We start from the raw sequence: 22129 nt of genomic DNA, 5'->3' as shown, positions 1-22129 counted from the left end.
AAGCAAGTGCAATAAATAAATCCCCCAAAATTTTGGCGTCCAAACTGGGTCAATCATACCACAGTGGCTGTACAGCGACACCTGCTGGCGACTCCTAAAACTACATCCAACTGAAGATTCGATTTTCAAATTGGACCTTTTCCTGAAATCGGATGTCAAACTCCTGCAATGGAAATACACCAAAAACAGCGTTTTATTTCACAACAAATAAAATTTATTCAATAGTATATTACAAATATGTACAAGAAATGTAACAAGTAAATATTAAAATAGACATTTTTTTTTAGAACTATCGTTCAAAAGGCATTGTTGAAAAAATAGGTTTTGCTGTGATCTCACACTGAATCTGTAAAAGTTTAGTTGTTTTCTTTTTCTTTCCCAACCTCAGGAAGCCACACCAGACATCAGTGTGTGTACGTGAGAGACCATGGACACATGAGGCAGCAGAACAGGAGAACACGATGGTGCGAAACAAAACGCACACACACACACGCGCACACACACACACACACACAAAAAAACCCAAAAACGCTGGAACACGTCAGAAAACCTCACCGTCAAGTCCACAATAAAGATCTGTAGGAAAACGTACAACGAAAGCGACGCATGCACAGCATTTAACTGCCAAAGTCAAATAACACCAGCTTGGACGCTAAACTTGAAATGAAGGAAGAAACCGGTAAATCCAAATGAGAAACAACCAAAGCCAACAGATGTTTCAGAAGCCAACAACAACATCACAGAGGACAACGATATAAAAACCAACTTTGGTCCATTAAAACATGACATAAGATTACAATCAAAATATCTATTTTTTTACAAGTTTAAAACAATAATTACATGTATATTTACAAATGCACAATCGTTTATGTATAAAATAAGTTAGAAAATTAAGAGCACAGTCTATACACAATTTATGACCACTCACTTTGAAAACATCTGAAATTTTTAATGTGCGTCACCCTACTTGTTGGGAAGCAGCGGCCATTTTGTCGTCGACCCCTGGCCACAGCTCCCTGACCCGCCGGCTGACCCAGCCTTTGGTCTGGGCTCGACCCGCCCGATCTGAGGCCTCTGCTGGAGGAAGTCTGTCCCCACGCTTCTCGTGCTGGCTGGACAGTAAGAGCTTATTCAAAGTAAACGTCTTTTTTAAGTGCTCTTCGTATTATCGCCACATTCCAAGTGCTTCTCGTTTTTTCTCTGCTGCCACTGTAAAAATGCCCCCCCCCCCACCTCCTACTGGTCATATTGGGGTGAGGTCAAAGTCGTCATTGACCTCCACCAGTGGTATGTAGAACTCGGGGATCTCGAAGATACTCGTGGATTTGTAGGTGGCTGGGTCTAGTTCCTGCAGTTTGAGCTGCCACTCTAGACGCTGCACGGCATTTAGGGCTGCCGCCTCGTGCTGCTGCCTCATTAGGAGACACGTCTGTGGAGGACAATGCCATTTTAAACCATTATTAAAAAAAACAACCTGATGTTAATGAGCAACACAACAAGAGGAACCTGAAAAACACCAACTGCAGTGATTAAGGATTGAGGACTGATTGCATCATTCATTAAAAAAGGTGCGAATTCTGATTTTAGCTCCTCACTGAAGTTGATGAATCAACAACAACAAAGTAACAACTCTTACTTTGAGTTTGTCAAACTTGTCGTCGACGTCTTGTAACCAGGACATAAACTGCCGAGCGTTGAATCGGTCCCGCACCGATGTTTTGCCGTCGTCGCTCTGTAACCAATCACAGGCCGACTTAGAGACACGAGCGAACCTCTTAAAGCTTGCGGGTTGGACCCGTTTCTGGATGCGCTGCGGCATTTACCTGGACGTCTTGAGGCATGTTGTAGACTTCGGCGTCCAGTAACACCGTGCAGGCGCTGAACGGCAGCGTCTGATTGGCCAGCGTCCGCGCTGCCCGGTAGTGGACCCTCAAGACTTCCTGTTCATTGGAAACGATCAGCTTTTCCTGATGGGGGAGGTGGAAAAACAACGTCAGTCCAGTTTGAAGACACCTTCCGGGCTGCTGGGAGAGCGGCGGGACTACGCACCCTCTCGATGCTGTGCTGCAATCGTAGCTTCATTCGGACCACCTCTTGTTGCTTGAACATCTCTTTCAGCTGCTCGGGTAACGATGGGGGCGGAGTTATCTGTTCAAAGGAAGGGAGCGGAAGAGCGGTTGATAAAATGGGAGCTTTGAATGTTGGTAGCGTCTGGACGTGATTTGTGGTTTTACAGGACACCACAGATCCGGACTCACCGTCGGTATACAGAGCTTGCTCAGAGGATTTCCGTCCAAGAGGTAGGAGCCGTTGAAGGTCACGTATTCGTCGTAATACTGTGGCGGCTGAGGGGTGACGCTGCACAAGACCTTGCGCTTTTCCTCAATCTTCTTCCGGATGTGCAGGAACTCGTAGTAAGGGTTCGCCCTCTCCGTCTGGTAGGGCTCGATCTCCTCCAGCTTGACCGAGTCCACGATGGCAGCCAGAGACTGCTGGTCTCTGTCCTTGTCCTGCTGAGCTGCGGTGCACGGCTGGAAGGCCGACACTTTAAGCATCTTCCTCTTGCGCGGGTGGGGCACGTGGACGTCCAGGTCCTCGTCTCCAGACCGGAGCCTGACTTTAGCTCCCGAGCAATCGGAATCTCTATCTCCGGACTGTGGAGAGGAACTTCCCGACGTGCTGCTGGAAGAGTTTGTGTGGACCGTAGACTGGCAATGGTCCTCTGAAGATAAAGAATACTCGGTGTTCTCGTCACTGTGGGCGACCTCCATCGTCTCCGAGTTGTCCTCTGCTTTGGACTCGGAGGAGCCCTCCGTCGTGAGGGCTCCCTCGGCTAAGGAACTCTCCGTTTTCACGCTTCCGACGGCGTCGCTGTTCTCGGAGGTCTGCGAGACGTCGGTCAGTACTTCAAACTTGCACTCGGGGCTCGAACGACAGGACATTTGAGGAATATTGTCCTTCTTCTCCAACTGAGCATCCAGACTCAACCCCGCACCTTCCAGGAGAGGAAACACATCGGCTGGGGGATATTCCGTCTCTGCTTTTGCTTCGCTCGGCAGCGGCTCCCCCAACGCCGGAGCGGGAACGTTTGCACTGGTGGAGGCTGCAGGAGGTCTTGCGTCCTCTGCTCTTGAGGCCTCTGGAGCAGCTTCCGCGCTCTCGCGTGGCTCCGCTCCATCAGCGTTCTCCGCCGGTTTCCAACCCTGCTCAGACCCGTGTGCTGGACTCGATTCCGTGATCTCCATCCTCAGAACGGGCGGAGACTCTTTTTGCTGGAAGTTTATCGCGTTTGGGAGCGCCGGCGCTTCCGCAGGTGCCGACTGCTGCTCGGAGGAATTCTTTGTACTACATTCTGCTCGTCCGTCGTCCGTCAAACAGTGGACGAGGACAACCGGATCGGAGGAGGGAAGAGCGATTTGCTCGGCCGACCCCGGCAGGGAGGCCGTGCACTCGGGCGGGTTTTTGCTTTCGCAGTCTTGGTTCAACGAATGTTGGGTTACGCCGGCGCCACCGTCCCCGTGCTGCTCGCCGCCGGGAGCTGAATCTTTGCATTGCTGTTTCGGAACGCTTTCTTCCGTTTCGGCCGAGATTTCTCCCGACTTCTGCTCCTCGGCGCACAGGCCTGCCGTTGGCAGAAGTTCGGCCGGTAAGTTGGCATCCTCGTCGAGAATGGCCCGGAGGTACGGCGATTCGTGTCTGCCGGGCAGCGGCGTCCGATGACTCTGCAGCACGTCTGGAAGGTGGCTGGGGTCTTTGTCGTGGACAGATGGCGATCTGGTGGCTTGGATAACAAGGGAAGACTGGAGGAGCGCGGGTTGAGAGTCCGAGGCTTCCGGGGTCACGTCGGAGTCCAACTCCGGGGGTCTGGATGTTAGCGTCATTGCCGGACAAGAATCATCGGAGCTGGCGACAGAGACCAATGAGACGGACCTGGACATGAGGCCGCAGCGCTCACTCTCTGGTCTGGGAGATCTGGCGAGACAGCTTTCCATAGCTGACGGGACCTTGGTGCTGACAGAAGGAAGGCTCTTTCCATCGAGGGACATGGTTCTTTGTCCAGTAGTGTCTTTCGGAGGTTTATCTCTGTGGTGAACATCAGAAGCTTCAGAGCTCTTTGAGCGCATGAGTTCTTTACTTAAGCACAGTTCGCTCTTGGGCCTGTCTTTGGGTTTGGACTTCCCCGGCTCGGCCAGGGGCCGCTGTTTGAGCCTCTCGCGCTCCTTCTGCTTGATCTTCTCCATGTGTTTGCGGTGCCACTGCTCAATCTCCCGGTCTTTCAAACTCAGCATGCGCTCAAAGCTGGTCTGCATCAGGTCGTCGTTCACTAGTCTCTTCTCCTTTGGTTTGTCCCGCGTTGCTGGCGAGGCCTTGGATTTGCCCTTGTCTGCGTCCGCCTCGCTGGGTTTGACCTTGCTGGTTTTGGCCTGCTGGGAGCGGTCTCTGTGTCTCTCTTTGTCCTTGTGTTTATCGGAGTCACGGTCTCTCCGGTCACGGTCCTTCTCCGGTGTCCTCAAACCGTCGTCCTTTGATTTTGTCGACGAGGACTTGCCGCTTTCAGACGCGTAGCTCTTCTTCTCTTCTAAGAGCGACTTCAGATTGGAGGAAGGGCCATCTTTTCCTTTATCTTTCTTTTTCCTGTCGGAGTCCTTCTCTTTGGAACGGTCGCTTTTCTCCAGCGGTTTCCCTTTCTTATCAGAGGTTGCTCGTTCCTTCTCTCTGTGATCGCCCACACTGTAGTCCCTGTCCTGCTTCTCATAGCGCTTGTCAAACTTGTCTTTAGTTTTCCTGACGTCTTCGTGTCTTTTGGCTGCCGAGGAGGACTTGAGCTTTTCATTCTCTTTGCAATTTTTATCTCCGACCAAGTGGGAAGAAATTCCTGCCGTTCTGTCTTTTTCCTTCCAGCGATCGAGTGAATTCTGTGGCTCAGTTTTGTCAGCGTGCTCCGTTTTAACCCTTTTTTCCTTGTCAAGATGCCTTTTCTCCATTTTTTCGAGATCCTTCTCCTTTACTGGAAGCCTCTTGTCAGTTTTCTCACGTGAGCCTTTCTCAGAAGGCTCCGACTGTTCTTGGTCAGCTGTGATTCCACTTATGGGTTTCTCTTCGGTCTCGTCCTTCATGCTGTTGCTCTGGACAGGAACCTCCTCTGGAATCCGCCCTGACGGGTGGCCATCCACTCGCTCTTCACGCTCGCTCAGCCTTAGCTCTTTTATCTTTTCCTCCTTCCTTTCTTTTTTCAGAGCCTTGTCCTTTTCCCGGTCCTCTCTCGCCCTCTTGTCCTTGCTGCTGGCATGTTTCTCTTTTGCATTTCTCTCCTCTTTGAAGGCGTCTTCACCTTCTTTTTTCACTGGAAGAGCTTCGTTCGTTTCATCGCTTTTGAAAAAGTTCTCTTTCCAGAACTCTCGGTCAAACTCCAGATTCCTGTGGCCGTCTTTCCTGGCCTCCTTCTGCCTGTGATGACTCCGCTCAGCCTCATAGTCCCTCCTGTGTTTATCTTTTTCCTTATGTTTAAGTTTATGCTTCTTTGCTACTTTGCCATCCAAGTCGCTCTTCCGTAAGGCACCTTCAGTGTTGTCGAGGCTGTTTGCAATGCTACCGTCTTTGAAGGGATTGAAGTGGTCGTCCTCCCGGTCGACACTGGGGTCTTTCTGTTGATGCTTGCTCTTCTCCTTGTGCTTACAGGCCTTGGTGCTGGAGCCTTCGGTGCAGTATTCTGCGTCAGTGTAGTGATTGTATTTGACACCGTCCACGGGCGCTGAGCCGTCGCTGATTGAAATGCACAACTTGGTGTTTTCCTGTTTGAGTGGCGTCTGTTTATCCGTCAGGCTGTGATTCAGTTTCGGAGACTTTATGGATGACAAATGGAAGAGGTGGACGGATGAGTCATCTTTAGGACTGAAAGACATCTTGAAAGAATCTTCCTCCCGGCCGATTTCTAGGCCGAGTTCCATGTTCTCAGATACCGTTGCGAGCGAAAGGACCAACGTTTTGCTGTTCTCTTTCCCGTCCTCCTGGTTTTCCTTGTTTTTATTCTGACTTTTGCTCTTCCTCTTGACTTTGCCCTTTTCTTTTTGCTCTGCAATCTCCTTTTTCGACCTTGTGTCCATCTTGACGCTCTCTGAACTCTGAGAACACGTCGGGGAATTCCTTTTGTCTGAAAAGTTCTCCATCTCATCACCTGAGGTGTCCGAGCTGCAATGAGACAACTTCTGCTTTTTGGACTTTGAGCTGGAATCCGCTTTGCCACTCGGCTTTCCCCCCACGTGGTTCTTATCTTTGTCGTCTTTCTCCCGCTGTCGCAGTTCTTTCCGATAGATGTGTCGGTCGCCGAGTGTTTTGCCGAGCTCCTCCTCCTCTTCCTCATCTTTGAACTCGTACTCGTCTAAGCCCGGCATGGACGACGATGCTTTTGCAGGTGGTTTGCCGTCCGCGTCCTTTTCGGTGTCAGAGTCCTCCATGTTGTCATCTACACTGGAGGGATTGAAAGACGTGGGGTCCTCGGATTCTGCAGACAACAAAATTATTCAGTTAAATAAATCAATGAACCAATTCAATCTCTGCGTATCTTTAATGCTGCAGCTACTGATCTTTCATTTTCCTTTAAAGTGTCAAAATGTTTCCTTTGCTAAGATCATTTCTTGCAATTAAGTTTTGCCTCTTCGAAACAAGTTTTTACACGGCAACAATAAAAACCGAGAACTGACGATTTTCCATCACGAAGAAAGTATCCGAACTCCTATTCATTCAGCAAAGAATTAATAGATCTTTAATAGTGGCTTTCCTTGAATAATGCGGGAAGGAGGGCAATCCCAGCGTACTCTCCCCGTACCTGAAGAACTGTCATCTTGATCTGACAGAGGCACCTCCCCCTTCAGCAACAGTTCCAGCTCCTGAGTGTCTGCTACATCCACTGGCCGCTCCCCGCGCTTGTTTGCCTGGAAGCCGTTACCGCCGTGCCGGAGCAGCAGTTTGACGATCTGGATAGAATTGCAGGATAAACTGAGAAACAACCAAAAACCTGAAAAGATGAGCCCATTTCTCCTGCAGCTCATGTAAAGCCTCCAAGTACAAAACAGTGGAGCGCTTACATCTTTATGGCCACTGCTGGAGGCATCGTGAAGTGGGGTGTCGTCATCCAGGCCCTGCGTGTTCACCTCAGCTCCTGCTGCTATTAAGACCTTGGCCACGTCATAGTAACCGAGATTACATGCTTCGTGGAGGGGAGTCCACCCTAGTGAGGGACAGAAAACGACATTTCTCTAATTTAGGCCCAAATAAAATAGCTTAACGCCTTTGAGCAAGCACCCACTACTTAGTTATATGTTCTATTTATACCACATCACACAGAGCAGACTGACGTATCGCTACTTGTTACAACATACCGGCGAAATCTTTGACATTGACGTCTGCTCCGAGACTAATGAGCTCTTTGACTTGCTTCACGTCTCCCCGGATAGCAGCCATGTGGAGGGGGGTCTCTCCTCGCTCGTTCCTCTTGTTGACCTTGTCTTTCTGGCGAGTTGAGGTGCTGCTGGGAACTTTTTTCTGCACAGGAGTCGTTTGTGAAGGGTGACTGGGGGTAGAGTCTAAACACAAGCAGGCAAATAATTAAGTCCTTATATGATAAATGAACCAAAAAAATATATTGTAGAGGCTGAGGGGGAAAAAAATGAAATCTATTTAAAACTATTCTTGTTTTCAACTGTCACAGATTAAAAAGGAACCGAGATTAAATTCAGACCTGCCAACTCGCCATAAATGACGGTGAAAGAGGCAGATTTGGCATGCGCGGTTTCATTAATGTAAATCAAATAAAGAGTAACGCAACTACAATGATTGAAATTACAGATTTACTCGTTCTTTCACTTAATATCCACATTACGCAATCGCAGCAGTAAATATCTTGCATCCATCGCAATGATGCAATAAAAGGGAGGGCAGCCACACAAACCTGGACTGTTGGCCGTCATCTGCATTAGGAGAGCCATCTGTTTGCGCTCTGACAGAGGATAGCCAAACAAAAGGTTTGCCTGGGATTTCTTGCCCCCGGCCTCCTTTTTCACCTTCTTCTTCTCTGGCCCATCCTTATCTGCAACAAAGCCAAGCGACATTTTAGAGAAGACTTTCATTTAAAATGATAATTACATACAAAGTCAACATTTTCCTCCTCCTCTTGTATCTGCATCCCGAGAGACAGATAACAAGTTTGAGGTTTGAAAGGGGGACTAAAAATACAGCATTCTCAAAAGCCAGCCAAGTGTAGACAGTGCTCCTTCAGCCCCCCCCCCCCCCCACCGCCCGCCCCAGGCTCCGGTAGTCAGTTTTGGCTAAACACAGACATGCGTGAGCTAACGGGGCAGATGCAGGGTGAAAACACAGACGTGCTTGTGTGTTCAAAGCAGCAAAGAGGCGCAGAGTGGGTGATGTGACTTGTAGAGGACACAAGGCTAGGCATCGATCTATAGTGATTACCTGCGTATATCCTGCAGGGAGCCACTAATCTTTCTCCCCAGGTCTCACTCGACTGGCCTGGGTCTGAGTCATCTACAGTGCAAAGCAGAGAGGATGAGGAAGGGAAGGGGAGAGAGAGGAAGGGTGGGAAAGCACTGCATTAACGCACCCCCCGCACCCCCCCCCCCCTCCACATCTGACGTGTACTCAGACCGACACAAAGGCAGACTCGAACTCCATACACAGATTATGAGTCAGAGCAACAAAAGAGACGGGTTTTGGGAGGTCAGTGGCACCATTACCTCCCATTTTCTAACAGCTACTGGAAAGAAAAAAGGAGAGGAAAAAAAAAAAAACCACCCAATATGCTAGCTTTGCTTCGAGGGCTGGTGGAGGTTTTAAATTATACCCTGTGAATTCAAAATGAACGCTTCCGTCTTTAAAAATGACGGAGGGACACGTTACACACCACTGCCACGCTGCAGTGAAGTTGAAGGTGAAACTACTGGACCTCAAGCGCTCTGAAATGCAGAGCTGTACCAGCTTTGCTTCCATAAAACAAGGACATAAACCAAAGAAAGATGCTGACCTTTCTGATGGCTTGGAGTTTTATAGCACCAGATTATATAGATCAACATAAAATGACAAACAACCCCATCTGCTGACCATGCCGAGCTCAATGGTGTGGCTCATGAATGGATAAACATCACCGTCAACGATTAAAAACGGTACACAGATATACAGATTTTTAGACGCTAGCACTCAAACATTTATTTAAATTCGATTCACTGCTATTACCTTCAAGATTTAAGAATACACATAAATCTCATATGTTGTAAACAACACATGGCCTTATTTGGCTCCTCTTGCAGACAATTTCTAGACAAAAAGGATCCAAAGAGCCACAAGGGGGCAGCGTGAAAAGCTGGCCGCCAGCCAGCAGCATGGCTGATGAATGGGGAGGGAGGAAGAGCTGCACCAGTTCTTACCAGTATCAGAGTCTCGCTCCTCTGTCCGGAGTGGACTGGCAGTAAAGGACAGCTTGCGCTTCATTGAGGACTTGGCTTTGCCTTCCTTCACCAGTAATTCACTCCGGTCCAGCTTTGGAGTTTTGGTGAATGGGGACAACTTGTCTTTGTTCTGCAGAGAGGAAAACGAAAACACAAAGTCAGTCTCGATGTTATTAATTTCCTGCCACAGGCATGTGACGGATGAACAAGCAGAGGTATAATCCAGCAAAGGGAAGTTCGTATTTCGTTTCCTCATTTGTCACCTTTGTAAAGTTCATTTCCACACAGGCGTAGTAATTTGATAGCCCACAGTTGAGCTGGAGCAAACCACAGACAACTTACATTTAAAAACACACCTTTGTTCCACCCTTCACATCTAGACAGGTGCCACAAAAAAACAGTTCCTCTGTGAACGCTGCCTCGAGAAAACACAGCAAAGAAGCCCCCTACTCTGGCCGGGAGAGGAGATAGAGGAAGTTGCTGGTTCCAATTTCCCTTATTTTCAGTTTCTCACTCACTGCAAGAAAAACAAACCTTCTGTACCATACCATACTCAAAATAATACTATGGAAAAAAGGACAATACCATTGCTTCCTTTGCAGTTGCTACTGAGTTCTAAAAATCAATCCATTATGAAATATTTTCGTTTGTTCTTCAGCAGACTGTTGCATTGAAACAAGATTAACAAGTGCCTTTGTCAGTTTTATGTGTCTTGATGAGTTGTGGCTAATTTTTATGTGGTAGGACTTAATGTAATACATGCTGACACCAGTAACAGCTTGATCTTTCTAAATGAAAGCGTCACATGTGACATCGTCATAGAAAAAGCACAGCATTCTTCTAAACATCTATTTCTGGTCCTTGATCTCACTGAAGAGATGCAGGCTGCTGGGTTTAAGTGTATTGCCAAATTGTAACAAGAAAAAGTATTAATGTGTAGATTCTTTAAGAGAATTTAATGCTCATTTACCTACTGCTAATCACCTGGAGACCTCCCTTGCAAATTGGTAGCCTGAATTTGGTCGGATCTATATTGGATCACATTTCCTCAACTGTTATGAAGTGTTTGTCGGCGTGAGAAAGCCCAACAGGTGAAGGTCCAACGCCCACTGGTGCGGAGAGCGCTGCAGCTGAACATGACAGGACGTGCCTGGCCTTCCGCAGAGATACAAGTAAAAACAGCGATCTAAGGATCTAGGAGCTTTGAGCCTCGCTCTTCCAAGGACCAAGGCCAAGGAGCTTCGATCCTAAAGCAACCCGCTATACCAGTACCCCCAGCAAGGATTTTAAAGACATTTAGGGAAATCGTTTTTTTTTTTAGCTGAACAACCTCCATTAAAAGAAGCACATGCATTGATTCTCTCATCAGAATCATGGTCTACAAGCTGCCGCCTCAAACAGCAGTCCTCTCAGCGAGGCTAAACCTCGAAGACAAGACGAGCAATACGATGGAAGACAAACTCACAAACCGCTGCCCTACACTGTACTGCACTACTGGTATCAAGTGACCTCACGACTTAACCCCAACCTTAAGCTTCCTGCCCAACTGCGGGGGTTGTGAATAAAACCTAAAAACACATTGGTTTGTTAATGTATTCTGACTGATAGTCCACCCAGATCCTGTTAATCAGACAAACTCAGACCTCTGCTTCCAAGCACGACTCCAAAAGAGGAATCATAGTCCATAATCTGCCTCAACCAACAATCCTTCCACTGAGTCTCAAACTCGAAAAGTCAGCACGTCAAAAAAAAAAAGGGAGCAGATTCCCAAATCACATGACATAGCAACTGAGGGCCCCAGCATTAAAATGAGCTTAAGGCATTATAAATTGCCTTAAAGTTTCCCAATGACAAAAGTCATTCCGACTTGGATTGACTGTTCAGTTTTGATGTGGTTGCTATTTAGCAACAACAGGTACCGACTGGAGCCTTTTTCAGCCAGCTGCAGTTTGTGGTATTAGTCAAGTAAACATCCAAAACTCCCGAAGATCCGTTTTTTTTTTAATTGAATCGACGCAAAAATGAGGACATTTTTGTTTAGCATAATCCCAACTGTGCTTACATACCTTCTTCCCCGCCTGCTTATCAACCATGGCTCCATCTCTGTCGCTCCCAGGTTTAGCCATGGTGCAGCACCCGACTAGCTGTGACGGCTATAGTGCAGGAGGTTCATCATGCACCTGGAGACGGACGAGAGACACATTAAGAGATTTAAATCAAAAGTCTCCATTTCAGAGGAAACGAGGTAAGAGAACAGCCAAACAAGGCAGCCGTTGCGCAGCAGGCACCCAAAAAGTGAATCCCAGCTGTGTTTCAGGTGTGTGCGTGTGAACAGACGCCCTTATGTGATATTAGATGTTTCATACACAGGTGAATCAGCACATTGGGGGTTTTTGCTTAAATTTCCATTGCATTTTTCACTGAAAGTCATAAAGGAAACAACCACAGAGAAGAGTGATGAATCACAGCTTTGGGGACCGTTAAAAGCCGAGTGGGGAAACATCCCCTTTGCAGCCTCGTCACCGGGGCACCCAAGCCTCTCTAATGTGGTCTGCACCCGGGTAGCGACAAATGCTGCAAAGTTAGCTCCAGAGATCGGTAAAGAAAGGTCAACACGCACGATGAAGCCTCCGTGACGCCTGAGTTATCTTTATCGCATGTTTCACCTACAGTCTCATTTGAAAGTAAATGGCCCAATAAAAGTAACAATGAAGTTGTTTCATCATTACATCTGAAGCTAAAGAAATGGCACCTCTTAGCCTCATGAAAGTAATGCAAATGATACATTCTATATTTGGAAACCTGAGAAACAGATGGGACAGCCCCTTTAGTAATTTCTATTAAACTCCAGTACTGTGGTCTTTTCATGTCACAACAGTAGTAAAGGTTCACAGGAACTCACTGAGAACCGCACTGATTTAGCTGAGTAATATATTATCATATCTAAAAGCATTACTTTTACACTTGCAACAAAGCAAGGCAGCACAACAAACGTGTCCCAGACCCGGTGTCTCCTTTCCTGGGGAGGATAATATATAGCACATATAGATGAGAGGTGCAGCTATATTGTTATATTTCTCTTAATAACTTTATTAGAGGGAGAGAAATAGATTAAGGTGTGTGACAGAGATGGAACAATCTGCGTTAATATGGTTATTTAGCTGGACATTGTTTTGTCTGTAAAATGCAATGAAAGGTGACAATCGGATCAGCTACGCCACAGCTGGTCTGCCACTCCTCACACAGCTGGAAAAGAGAGAGTGGAACGTGAGCAAGCTTAGAAAGGCCTCAACCTTCCAGTCCTGGACTTATAACCGAGTGTCAAACCAGATGTGGGGGTCTAGGCTGCTCATTATGGACAGGATAGTGGAGCAGCAGAACCTGCAAGAGGTCCTCTCAGGGACAGAAGCACCAGCACCTAATTCTTGGATCTCAAGATCTGGACGTGTTGGATGGCACCAGGACCACTGCTTGATTTAGGGAAAGCTCTATCAAGGGGGGGGTATGTTAGTGTCTGACCCATCAAGCCAGTACTCAGCCTGTTCAACACAGCTAACCTGACAACAATGGAGGACGACTCTGACCAAAAATGAGCATGATGAACAAATGCGTAGAGGCACACGAGGTCCTGAAGGTCTCCTTCCAACAGCTGCAGCATGTGAAAAAAATCTTTGATTTCTAAGTTATTTATTGGCATCTCTAATATCACGTGTTCTAATCAATAAAACTGCACTTTTCATGGTTTCATACGAGATATGAATTTTGTCAATATCCTTTAGCCAGAACATTTTCCCTAGAATATAAATTGAGTCAAGTTTATACAATTGGTTCTGGATTTTAGAGGTTCAAACTGATTAAAACACTGGTAATCCTGTAAATAAGCACATTATATACAGAACAAACCGATGCATGCTGCTCAGCTGAGGACACAAGCGCTTCATCATTAATCAGCAGAAAGCAAACAGCAGCGTCATTCAGGCGACTGAACAGCCCAGGGGGAGGCTATTGGTGTATCGGGGGTATTAAAGTGGTATAGACGGGCTGGAAGCAGACCAGAGAATGCTGACGAGACTCTAACCTGGCTGGAGAGGTCTGGTGAGGAGAGCGTGGCTATAATTACGAAGGTATTTAGCTTCTTGCCAGTTTGGCATTTACATTCACTGGGCTCTCCTGGGCAGCTCAAGGCCGCGTAAGCGCCTACTAGCTCTGCCTTTAACCTTGAGGAGTGCCGAGAGATATATTGCTGAAAATAGTACCACAAAGTAACGTAAACAGAACTCTAAAATCACAATGACAATAATATCTTAACATTAGATTAAGTTATCGTTAATTATTAAGGGCGAGTGTGGCTAACAGTAAATAAGGTTTGTCGCATTGCCATTGGTGACCTCTCTGGATAATAAATCACTGCATGGTAAAAAATTAATTAATAGCTGTTGTATAAATGTGATATGAGACTATTTCTGCTGCCTTCACACTCCAACAATGTTCAGCTCACCAAACTACCTGCACAGAATAATTCAATAATCTCATGTATTTAGTGAACAATTTCTCATAAACCAAGGAGAAACAATCTCAGAGAGCACTATTTTTTCTTTTTCCATTGCAACATATGACAGAGGACCCTGAGAAGACGTCGTGGTCCTGCACCTTTACACTGGTTCCACTGTGCCAACACCACCAACAGTCATTTCCCTGTACGTCTTCCCCAACAGCTGAGACGCGACCACAATGCACGTGTGCATGGTTTAATAAAAATGAGTGCGGGGGCTGAGCAAAGAAGGATTGGATGGTGGTGGGATGCACAGTATCGTAACCTGATCTGTCAACTGCCGCACCTGAGAAACAGCATGAGTCCCCATTAGAAACATAATGGGGACTAAATGAACTTTGAGAGTGACATTTGTTGAAAACAAATGCAGATGTGAATCTTGTAACATCATTTCAAGAGACTCCGTGCGCTCATTAAATACCCACTCACGTGAGCATGGTTCTGTCAGCAGTTGAGCTGGATGATGGGGGAGTCTCTCTTCACTCTATATCCTCTCTCCACCCCCCACCCTTCCCCACCACCTCCTCAGACTCTCTAATGAGTAGCAGGACAAAGCCAGTCAAAGCCCTGACTACACAGACTACCCAGTCAGCCATCTTCACTGATATCACACCCAGACACACAAGGGACTGACAATATGTATGATAAATATATCCCAATGCTTTGTTATTGAGTGGCCAGTCTTTCAACAAAATAAAATTCTTAGATATTAAATTAAAAATGTGTATGTCCTTCAAGTGACACCAAGGGTTCTGCAGCTGCCCATTAAAAAAGAAAAATGAGACCTTTTCAAACTGAAATTTACAGTTTGGGCACATGGTTCCCACATGAATTGAAAGCCCTATAAAAGCCTTATAGCACATCTAACATATGAGAAGTGTAACCAAGGTTAATTGTAGTGATAGCAAAATACAGTTCAGCCCACACAAGTAGATCCGTTAAAGTGTTCCAGGACAGACCAAACGCGTCAGAGGTCTCCAGCCACTGTTCTGAATGTAGGTCACTGTTTAGACACCACAGAATTGAAACGAACAATAAAGTCTTTGCAGCTGATTATGTTAAATGGATGAGGAGAGGGAACAGGAGAGGGATTAGAGCAAAGGTTAGGACCTAAGCCTAGCCATGCTACACATGACTGAACCAAACACTGGGAGAGTGTTGAAGTTTTAAGCAATTTTCAAAATTCTATACGACTACAAAAGTAATCAAAGCCTAAACGTATTAATTACATATTCTTCATTGTAAAAGGCAGGGATGCAAACTATGACTCCAGAACCTCTATGGCAACAGTTACCTCGTGGCAGTTTAGACTTCGCTGAAATAAAATTGGTGCCTTAATATTGGCCCCAATCCTTGAATCTAGCCTTCAACTCCGAGCTTTTAACACTGAGACACTGAGAAATTTCTGCTCTGACCCTGACGGGTCATGCGATTCTCTTCTAGCATTCTGATTGGCTCACAATCAGTGCTGGTGACCGCAAAAAACCCAACAGTAGATGATGACTAAAATCACACCGGCCAGAACATTCTTTTTCAAAAGTAAAGCAATGTGGACACTGCCGTGTGTTTCGTTCTGTTCAACCCCCTAAATCATGAAGTGAGTCGCCTTTTGGCATCCTGGTCGCCGGTTCCCAACGAGCCGCAGCTATAATTTCGAACTTGTTATGGTTCACGCATACACCGTAATAGCCCGAACCTAAACAAGGATCTGTATAAAAGATGCCTTTGACAGATGGAGGTGGCTGAAAGCGGAGAAGAATTTGAACACTGACAGAGATGTTGCCATTTTTCTTCTGGACAGGTAAGGTTCATCTAAGGCCAACTTAAATCCAATTACTGTGACCATCATGCATTAAGCCAAACATAATCAACTAATGATAAACTTACAGTAGCAGCTCATTGTAGATGTTCTTGCTGGATTTGGCAGCCTCGCGTAAATATTCAGCTTCACGTAAATATTATTTGGTATTTTGATTTTAAAGGTCACAGACGCCTGGTGAATAAGATCATGACAAACCAAAAGAGCAACTAGCAGAATTCTGCCACTTTTAATTAAAACATACAAAACATGACCTTGCATACATCTGCCATGTCCTATTGGACTGGAACGGTCAATCGATCACTTGCCAGACACACAGCTGCACAAGCTCTGCTAAATCCAGCAAACTTTGGCAAGGCCGGCATATAAAGCATCTCCAGACTGCACGAAATGAATACCACCAAGCTCAACAGCATAAACACGAGTGGTCCAAGTTCAGCTGCAATCGAGACTGAGAGGTCTTGAGCGAGACTAGCACACTGGCATGCGAATGATTGGGCAACCCAGTCAATATTACTGCGTTTGTGAGCCGTTAAACATAAAACACACTTTAATTGTTTAAACGTGTCAATGTATTTTCCTCCCAATTTCTCCCTTCTCAAACCCCCGGCAGATTTAATTTCTCAGGTAACTTTAGCCGAGATACTTATCAGACCCTACTGTAATCAGCCTGTTTGGGTCATGGCTTCTATAAAATTAGCCTCAAAAAAGGCCAGATGCTTTGTAAATACCCAGCCTCCTCTAACCTTGTCTAATCCAAGGTTCTAGTTCCAAGGTTCTAGTCCAAGCCAGGGGTTCACCTGAGCAGCACTCTGAGTAGTAAAGTCAGGAGTTTGGAGAAGAAGGAGGCATGTTTTTAATTAGGCACTCATCAGTTCAAAAGTTAAGAAAATAAGGAAGTTAACACAGGTCAAGATGAGGTCAGGAAGACCAAGAAAGATTGGATAAATGCTCGGAAGATTGACAAAAAGCAAATCAAAGAACCCGTTTTTGACTGCAAAAGGCCTTCAGCAAGGTTGGGCAGCTTCTGGAGTTGTGGTTCAAATGTTCAGTGGCACCTGCACAAATATGACCTTCATCAAGAAGTAATCAGCAGAAGATCTCTGCGTTCTCCCGACAAAGTTCAGCACCAGATGTTTGCAACAGAACATCTAGAAAAGCCTGATACCCGTCCAATTGTTAAACATGGCGACGGGCTTGTCATGCTTTGGGGTTGTGTTGCAGCCAATGGCTTGGAGAAAAGGAAGAATGGATTCAAGGAAATTCCAACAAATTCTGCAAGCAAACATAAGAGCACTTGCAAAAAAAAAAAAAAAGCAAAAGTCGAGACAGGGACGCTTCTACAAATGGATCATAATCCTAAACTCACCTAAAAATCTACGACTTGAAAATCTGGAGACAGACCTCAAAGGAACAGGAAATCTCACCGAACCAGAAGACTTTGTAGTGACTTTTTACTAAGTATGGTTGTCAACACCTCAGTGAAGGCTGCTCTATGTCCAAACATTAATGCAGTTTGCAGAGAAATGATTTCTCCAGCTGCATGTTGCGTTATGCAGAAAAATAGATTCACATCTTCAGGTATTGTTGTTACAAAGCCTCCACATGGGATCTTCTCTGAATGAAGGAAAAAAGCTTAAACAACCACGTGTGAGCCTGTCTCTTGAGTTTAAAGTATCGCCACAGCAACAAAAAAAGGGTTCTATTCTGGGGTTTGCGGGAAAAAACCCCAACAATAATCAGATTTTCCTGATGGCTCAATATTCTTTTTCTATACTAAATAAAATAAGGGGTTTGAATCAGGGATCGGTGAGTAATTTATCTTCTGGACTACCTGGTGGGTGTGGCTTTAAAGGTGGCATCAACTTACCTGCTGAATACCCGATGCAACATTGCCATTATTGTGAATATTAGAATAATAATGTCAAAGCAAACTGGGGAAAGAGGTAAACATAAAGCATTAACCACATTTTGAAACTGGCAGATGAGTAGATGGGGGCTGGGAGACCTGCCATCCAGGAAAGTAGGTAAATATATATAAAATTCCAATAAATGCACTATTCTAATGTACTTTGGGGACAAATCTAACCAGAATTTCCAGTCTGATCTACACACAAACAAGCATTGAGCCCCATCAGCCCTTTACACCTGCACTTTAATCTCTGGCGAAAATAAGATCACCTTCACTTCAAACAGCTGGATTCTGGGCTGGTTTAGGGTCTCAATGAGAAACGAGGGCTTGCTTGGCGACCGCAGACGCGGCCATCGTCTTACATCCACCCTGACAAGAGAGCACCGCAGGCAGGGAAGTGGTAGACCAGTGAGATGAATCCCACTGCCATCCGAACAGAGCAGACACCATTTATGAGCAGGAATTTGGCCTTTATTCTGATCAAAGCTGAAGTGATTGACTCGGACAAAGGGGGAAAAAAGAAGCCTGTTAGCAGAGGAAAGAAAATCTTTCAGTGGTAGAAACTCAAATTACATTCATCATATGTGTATCCTTATTGCTACATTATTTACCATCCTGGAGACAATGTGGACTGTGGTGAAGGGTTTCATTTCCTCACTTTGACCATATCCCAGCAAAATGACAGGATTTTCCAACACCTCCTTGTCTGTTCATTTCCTGCTCATTAAAACCATTATTATTGCTTATCACAGAACCTAAAAGGGTTTATCCAAAGCTCTACCTCACCAAATACACAACAAACAGAAGACTCTGGAAAGTCTTCAGTGTTGGCAGCACCAGTGATCAGGAAACTATCAAATTACCAAGCCAAGACTGACAATTGGGTTCATCTTTTTTCTAAACTTCTGCCATATATATTTGATGAAAAGGGTGAGCTTTAATCCAAAAGATCAAAACAACTATTATACCCTAAATTCCACAAGTCTTGGGCTGAGACACACTGTCGGATTCTCAAACCAAAGACATTAAAATTATTTCCACTACCTTTAAGTCCATAAATCGTCTGATCGTGCACTTGAGATAACGCGGAGACCACACACCCAACAACTGCAGCTGCCGACACGAGATCTCGGATAAACTCTGGTGATAAAACATGACCTCAGAAGATAAAACGTCTGATGGGCGAGCGATGCTGGCAGCGAGCTGGCTTGCATCTGAACCATTTGATATTTCCGAGTATGGTGCTTTGCGACGTAAACATTTCTCACTGTGCCGATTTATTGTGTTGGTTACGGTTTTCCCCCTCCGTCCTTGTTTCATTACTGCGGGGTTCTGAAAAATAGAAAAGATTTTGAAAGTACTTGAAATGTGACTTCTCGTGCTTCGTGAAAATGGCATCATTAAGGAAGCGTTATCTCATCAAACCTTCAGAAACTTTAAAAAATAAAAATCTGAGCCCTGAGAACAAGGCATTTAGTAACCCAGTTTTCTCTCCCCGTATCCACGGACATTCGCCAAAAGCACACGGGGAATTGTGCCCATCATGACACGACAACATGCAGAATAAAAATAACACTGCACACACTATGGGCAAAAACTGGCATATGTTATGTAATCCAAAGGCTCCAACCTCAACACGCCAAGATATGCACAGGGGCATACTGGGACGCAGACGCTGGGCTGATGGAATATACACGTGTTCAGCCGTGTCTTCGCTTTTGTTTAAAATAATGATAAACGTGGTGTGCATCAGTGTTTTTGGGGTCGGGGGTGTTACTTGGATTGGGTTTTCTCTGCAAGACAAGTGTGAAGGCGGAAGTGAAAGAGACAGCGGCATTCACATGACCAGGGAAAGCGACACCAACAGAACCATTACGTGTCCGTCACCTTCCTATTTTCTAATGAGCGAAAATTAGTGTCAGATGCTACCTCGTCCAGAACTACGCAGATCTAATTATACGCATGGCCTTGTTGCCAGAAACAATAAGTTAATTGGAGATATAGCTTATTACATTTATGATAATAAATCGGTTGGGTTCCTAAATGCGCATCAGTGAGGGATCTTTATTATAGAATTATAGAATACATTTTGCCCACCCAGACGGTCGGGGGGCGAAATAATGGTCAATTATTTGTCTAAGCCTCCTCAAATGTAGAGTGGCAGTCCTGTTATATTTCTGCTCCAGGTCAGATGGTCAATATCAAACATGCAGCGGTTTTGTGGAATATACTTTGTATTGCGATAAAAATGACTGATGGGAATAAAACTGATGATTCCGGTTGACCACTGTAGTTCAGCGCCAGAAAATACTGCTGTAAAGAAAAACTCTTATAGCTAAATCAGCAAAAAAAAAGCAACAAATAAAAATTCTGCGATGCAATTCGAGGAGGGAACTGTACAAACCATAAATTGGGGTAAAGGATCCGATTTCTAAACGAGTTTAACGGGACTATATGGACAGATAGAAAATCAGGGAGTGTGACTAACATTTGGCTTTATAGATAGAAAGGGTGCAAAACTTTGCATTAATACCTTTTTACTCAATCCAAAGTGCTGAATCTCTACACGAGTGATCCAAATGAAATAAGAAAATCTTAGTTGGCTTTGCTGTCCGTCTGCTTACAAATTTCAATAAGGATCTAAAAGATACTGAATAAAAGAATAGTGAAATGGGCTGGATTAGGAGCACATGTCGATGTCAAACAATTTTTAATAAATATCAAAAGTACCAAGCAAGAAGAACTCAAATCACAGCCAGAAATATTGACTTAAAGTCATGAAATATTTTTCTCTAAAAACATAGATTCCATTTCGCCTTAGAATCTCTCTATAATTGCATGTCTTTAATACTTTTCCCACTCCCCCATTCCAATAAACATGTTTATCAAAAATACATAGCGTTATATTAACGGGCACGATGATAAAATGTCTGTTTTATCCCGATCGTATTTTAACTCTAAAGGGGGGTAAAAACGGTGGATCTAAAGAAAGATCTAGAGATCTTAAGGAAAAATCGCGGTGCCCGTTTATAAGGTCGGCGTGCGTGTTCGCTGCAGAACAGCCATGTAAAACAGCAGCTTTTGTATCAGGCAACACACCCCCCAACATGTCACTGTCATTGGAAGGCGCCAGCCTTTTATTTACCCCCTTAAATCAGCCCCGCGTCCCAATCGGTAAATCAATACGCTATTTGACCAACAATTTGGGATTAAAAAGGCAGGTGGGCGAGATGGTGGCAGCCGCGACACGACCACCACACGCTAATGTCGACCGTGCTCGCCTTCGCTGCACTGACACCGACACAGACACATTGTTGAGCGCTCAAAAAAAAAATCGAATTCGATATGGGTTGTAAACAAAAACCAGCTTATGTATCGTCGATTTCCTGAAACGTGCTGCGCAAGTTTAAAACGTTGCGTGGTGCACCCATGTGGCCAGGGGGGGACCACATCCAAGTTGGCGTTTTGGGTTTTGGTGGAAATATTCCACATGAGAGCGCTGCACAAGCCAAGACAAAAGCCCACTGCAGCCCCTTCGCTGCCCTTAAAACGTTCCCCCTCCCCAGCGCTTGATGTAGCTAGCTAGCTTTCTCAGCCCTGCACACACACTCACGGGGCGGCTGACGCTGGCTAACCCAGCTCGGTGTGTTTCGCCTCAACATTTTCCCCATTGCACTAATCCTCGTCGCGTGTAAACGTGCATTTAAAAGACAAAGCCCCGTTATAAAAGCCACACCGTGCAACGTGTGTAGCACACGTGGCAATCGGGAATAGAAAGCCGACGTAAGACTCGGCATTCCGTTTTCGCACGCAGTTTACTTCACGTTAGCTCCACGTTAGCCTGCCCACTATCGGCTGCTTCCATGTAATTTAGCCAGATGGCTAACGGCAACCTTTGTAATCCAAAGCGAAGGATGAATAAACCCGCTTCGGAGCTCACCTTCGCGCTGGCTTTCACACTGGCGCCGACTCCCTCGGTGGTGGTTTGCTGGTACTATTGCGTGCTATAAGAGTATTTGTTCAATATCGGGTGTTAAGCGTAGCCTATAGCTGCGTGACGTTCATGGTTGGTTTTGAAAACATCCCAGTCGTTCGTCGCCGTCCGCTCGGAGAAAAGCCGAGCAAAACATGCAAGCGTCGATCCCATTGGTCGGCGTGGGTCACGTGGTCCCCGCGAGCAGCGCCGATTTAGTGAGGCGTTCGTCTGGCGGATAGGCTCAGACGGGTACGTGTCAAGCCATTTTAGTTCTAATTTTATCGGCGCCGCGATTTAATTCTGCTGAGATCGATCGTTCGTTGTGTTAGACGGCGGCGTGTTGGGCATTGCGGGACGGGACTCAACGCGCGGGTGCGGGATTGAAGGGTTTGCTGCCGCTTGACGTCATCTT

General features: G+C 45.7%; 1 protein-coding gene across 3 annotated transcripts; it reads right to left on the bottom strand.

Moving 5' to 3' along the window:
* Positions 1 to 178: 178 nt before the first annotated feature.
* Positions 179 to 22129, bottom strand: ankrd12 (ankyrin repeat domain 12). 3 transcript variants are annotated; one of them, XM_011616156.2, is made up of 14 exons: positions 21682 to 22129; positions 19010 to 19073; positions 11525 to 11638; positions 9438 to 9588; positions 8470 to 8541; positions 7949 to 8086; positions 7380 to 7583; positions 7086 to 7228; positions 6827 to 6974; positions 2259 to 6502; positions 2050 to 2148; positions 1824 to 1967; positions 1637 to 1732; positions 179 to 1429 (listed from the first exon to the last, which is right to left on the bottom strand). In XM_011616156.2, exons 3-14 carry the CDS (start codon positions 11582 to 11584, stop codon positions 1244 to 1246), a joined length of 5685 nt encoding a protein of 1894 aa, XP_011614458.2. In that variant the 5' UTR covers positions 11585 to 11638; positions 19010 to 19073; positions 21682 to 22129; the 3' UTR covers positions 179 to 1243. The 3 variants fall into 3 exon arrangements, with proteins under 3 accessions (XP_011614458.2, XP_003975396.2, XP_011614459.2); XM_003975347.3 differs by lacking the exon at positions 19010 to 19073; XM_011616157.2 differs by lacking the exons at positions 8470 to 8541; positions 19010 to 19073.

This window comes from Takifugu rubripes, chromosome 22, assembly GCF_901000725.2.
Source record: "Takifugu rubripes chromosome 22, fTakRub1.2, whole genome shotgun sequence".
In the NCBI taxonomy this organism is placed as follows: domain Eukaryota; kingdom Metazoa; phylum Chordata; class Actinopteri; order Tetraodontiformes; family Tetraodontidae; genus Takifugu; species Takifugu rubripes.
Note: the sequence above shows the minus strand (reverse complement) of the source record. Positions and strands in the feature narration are given on the sequence as shown.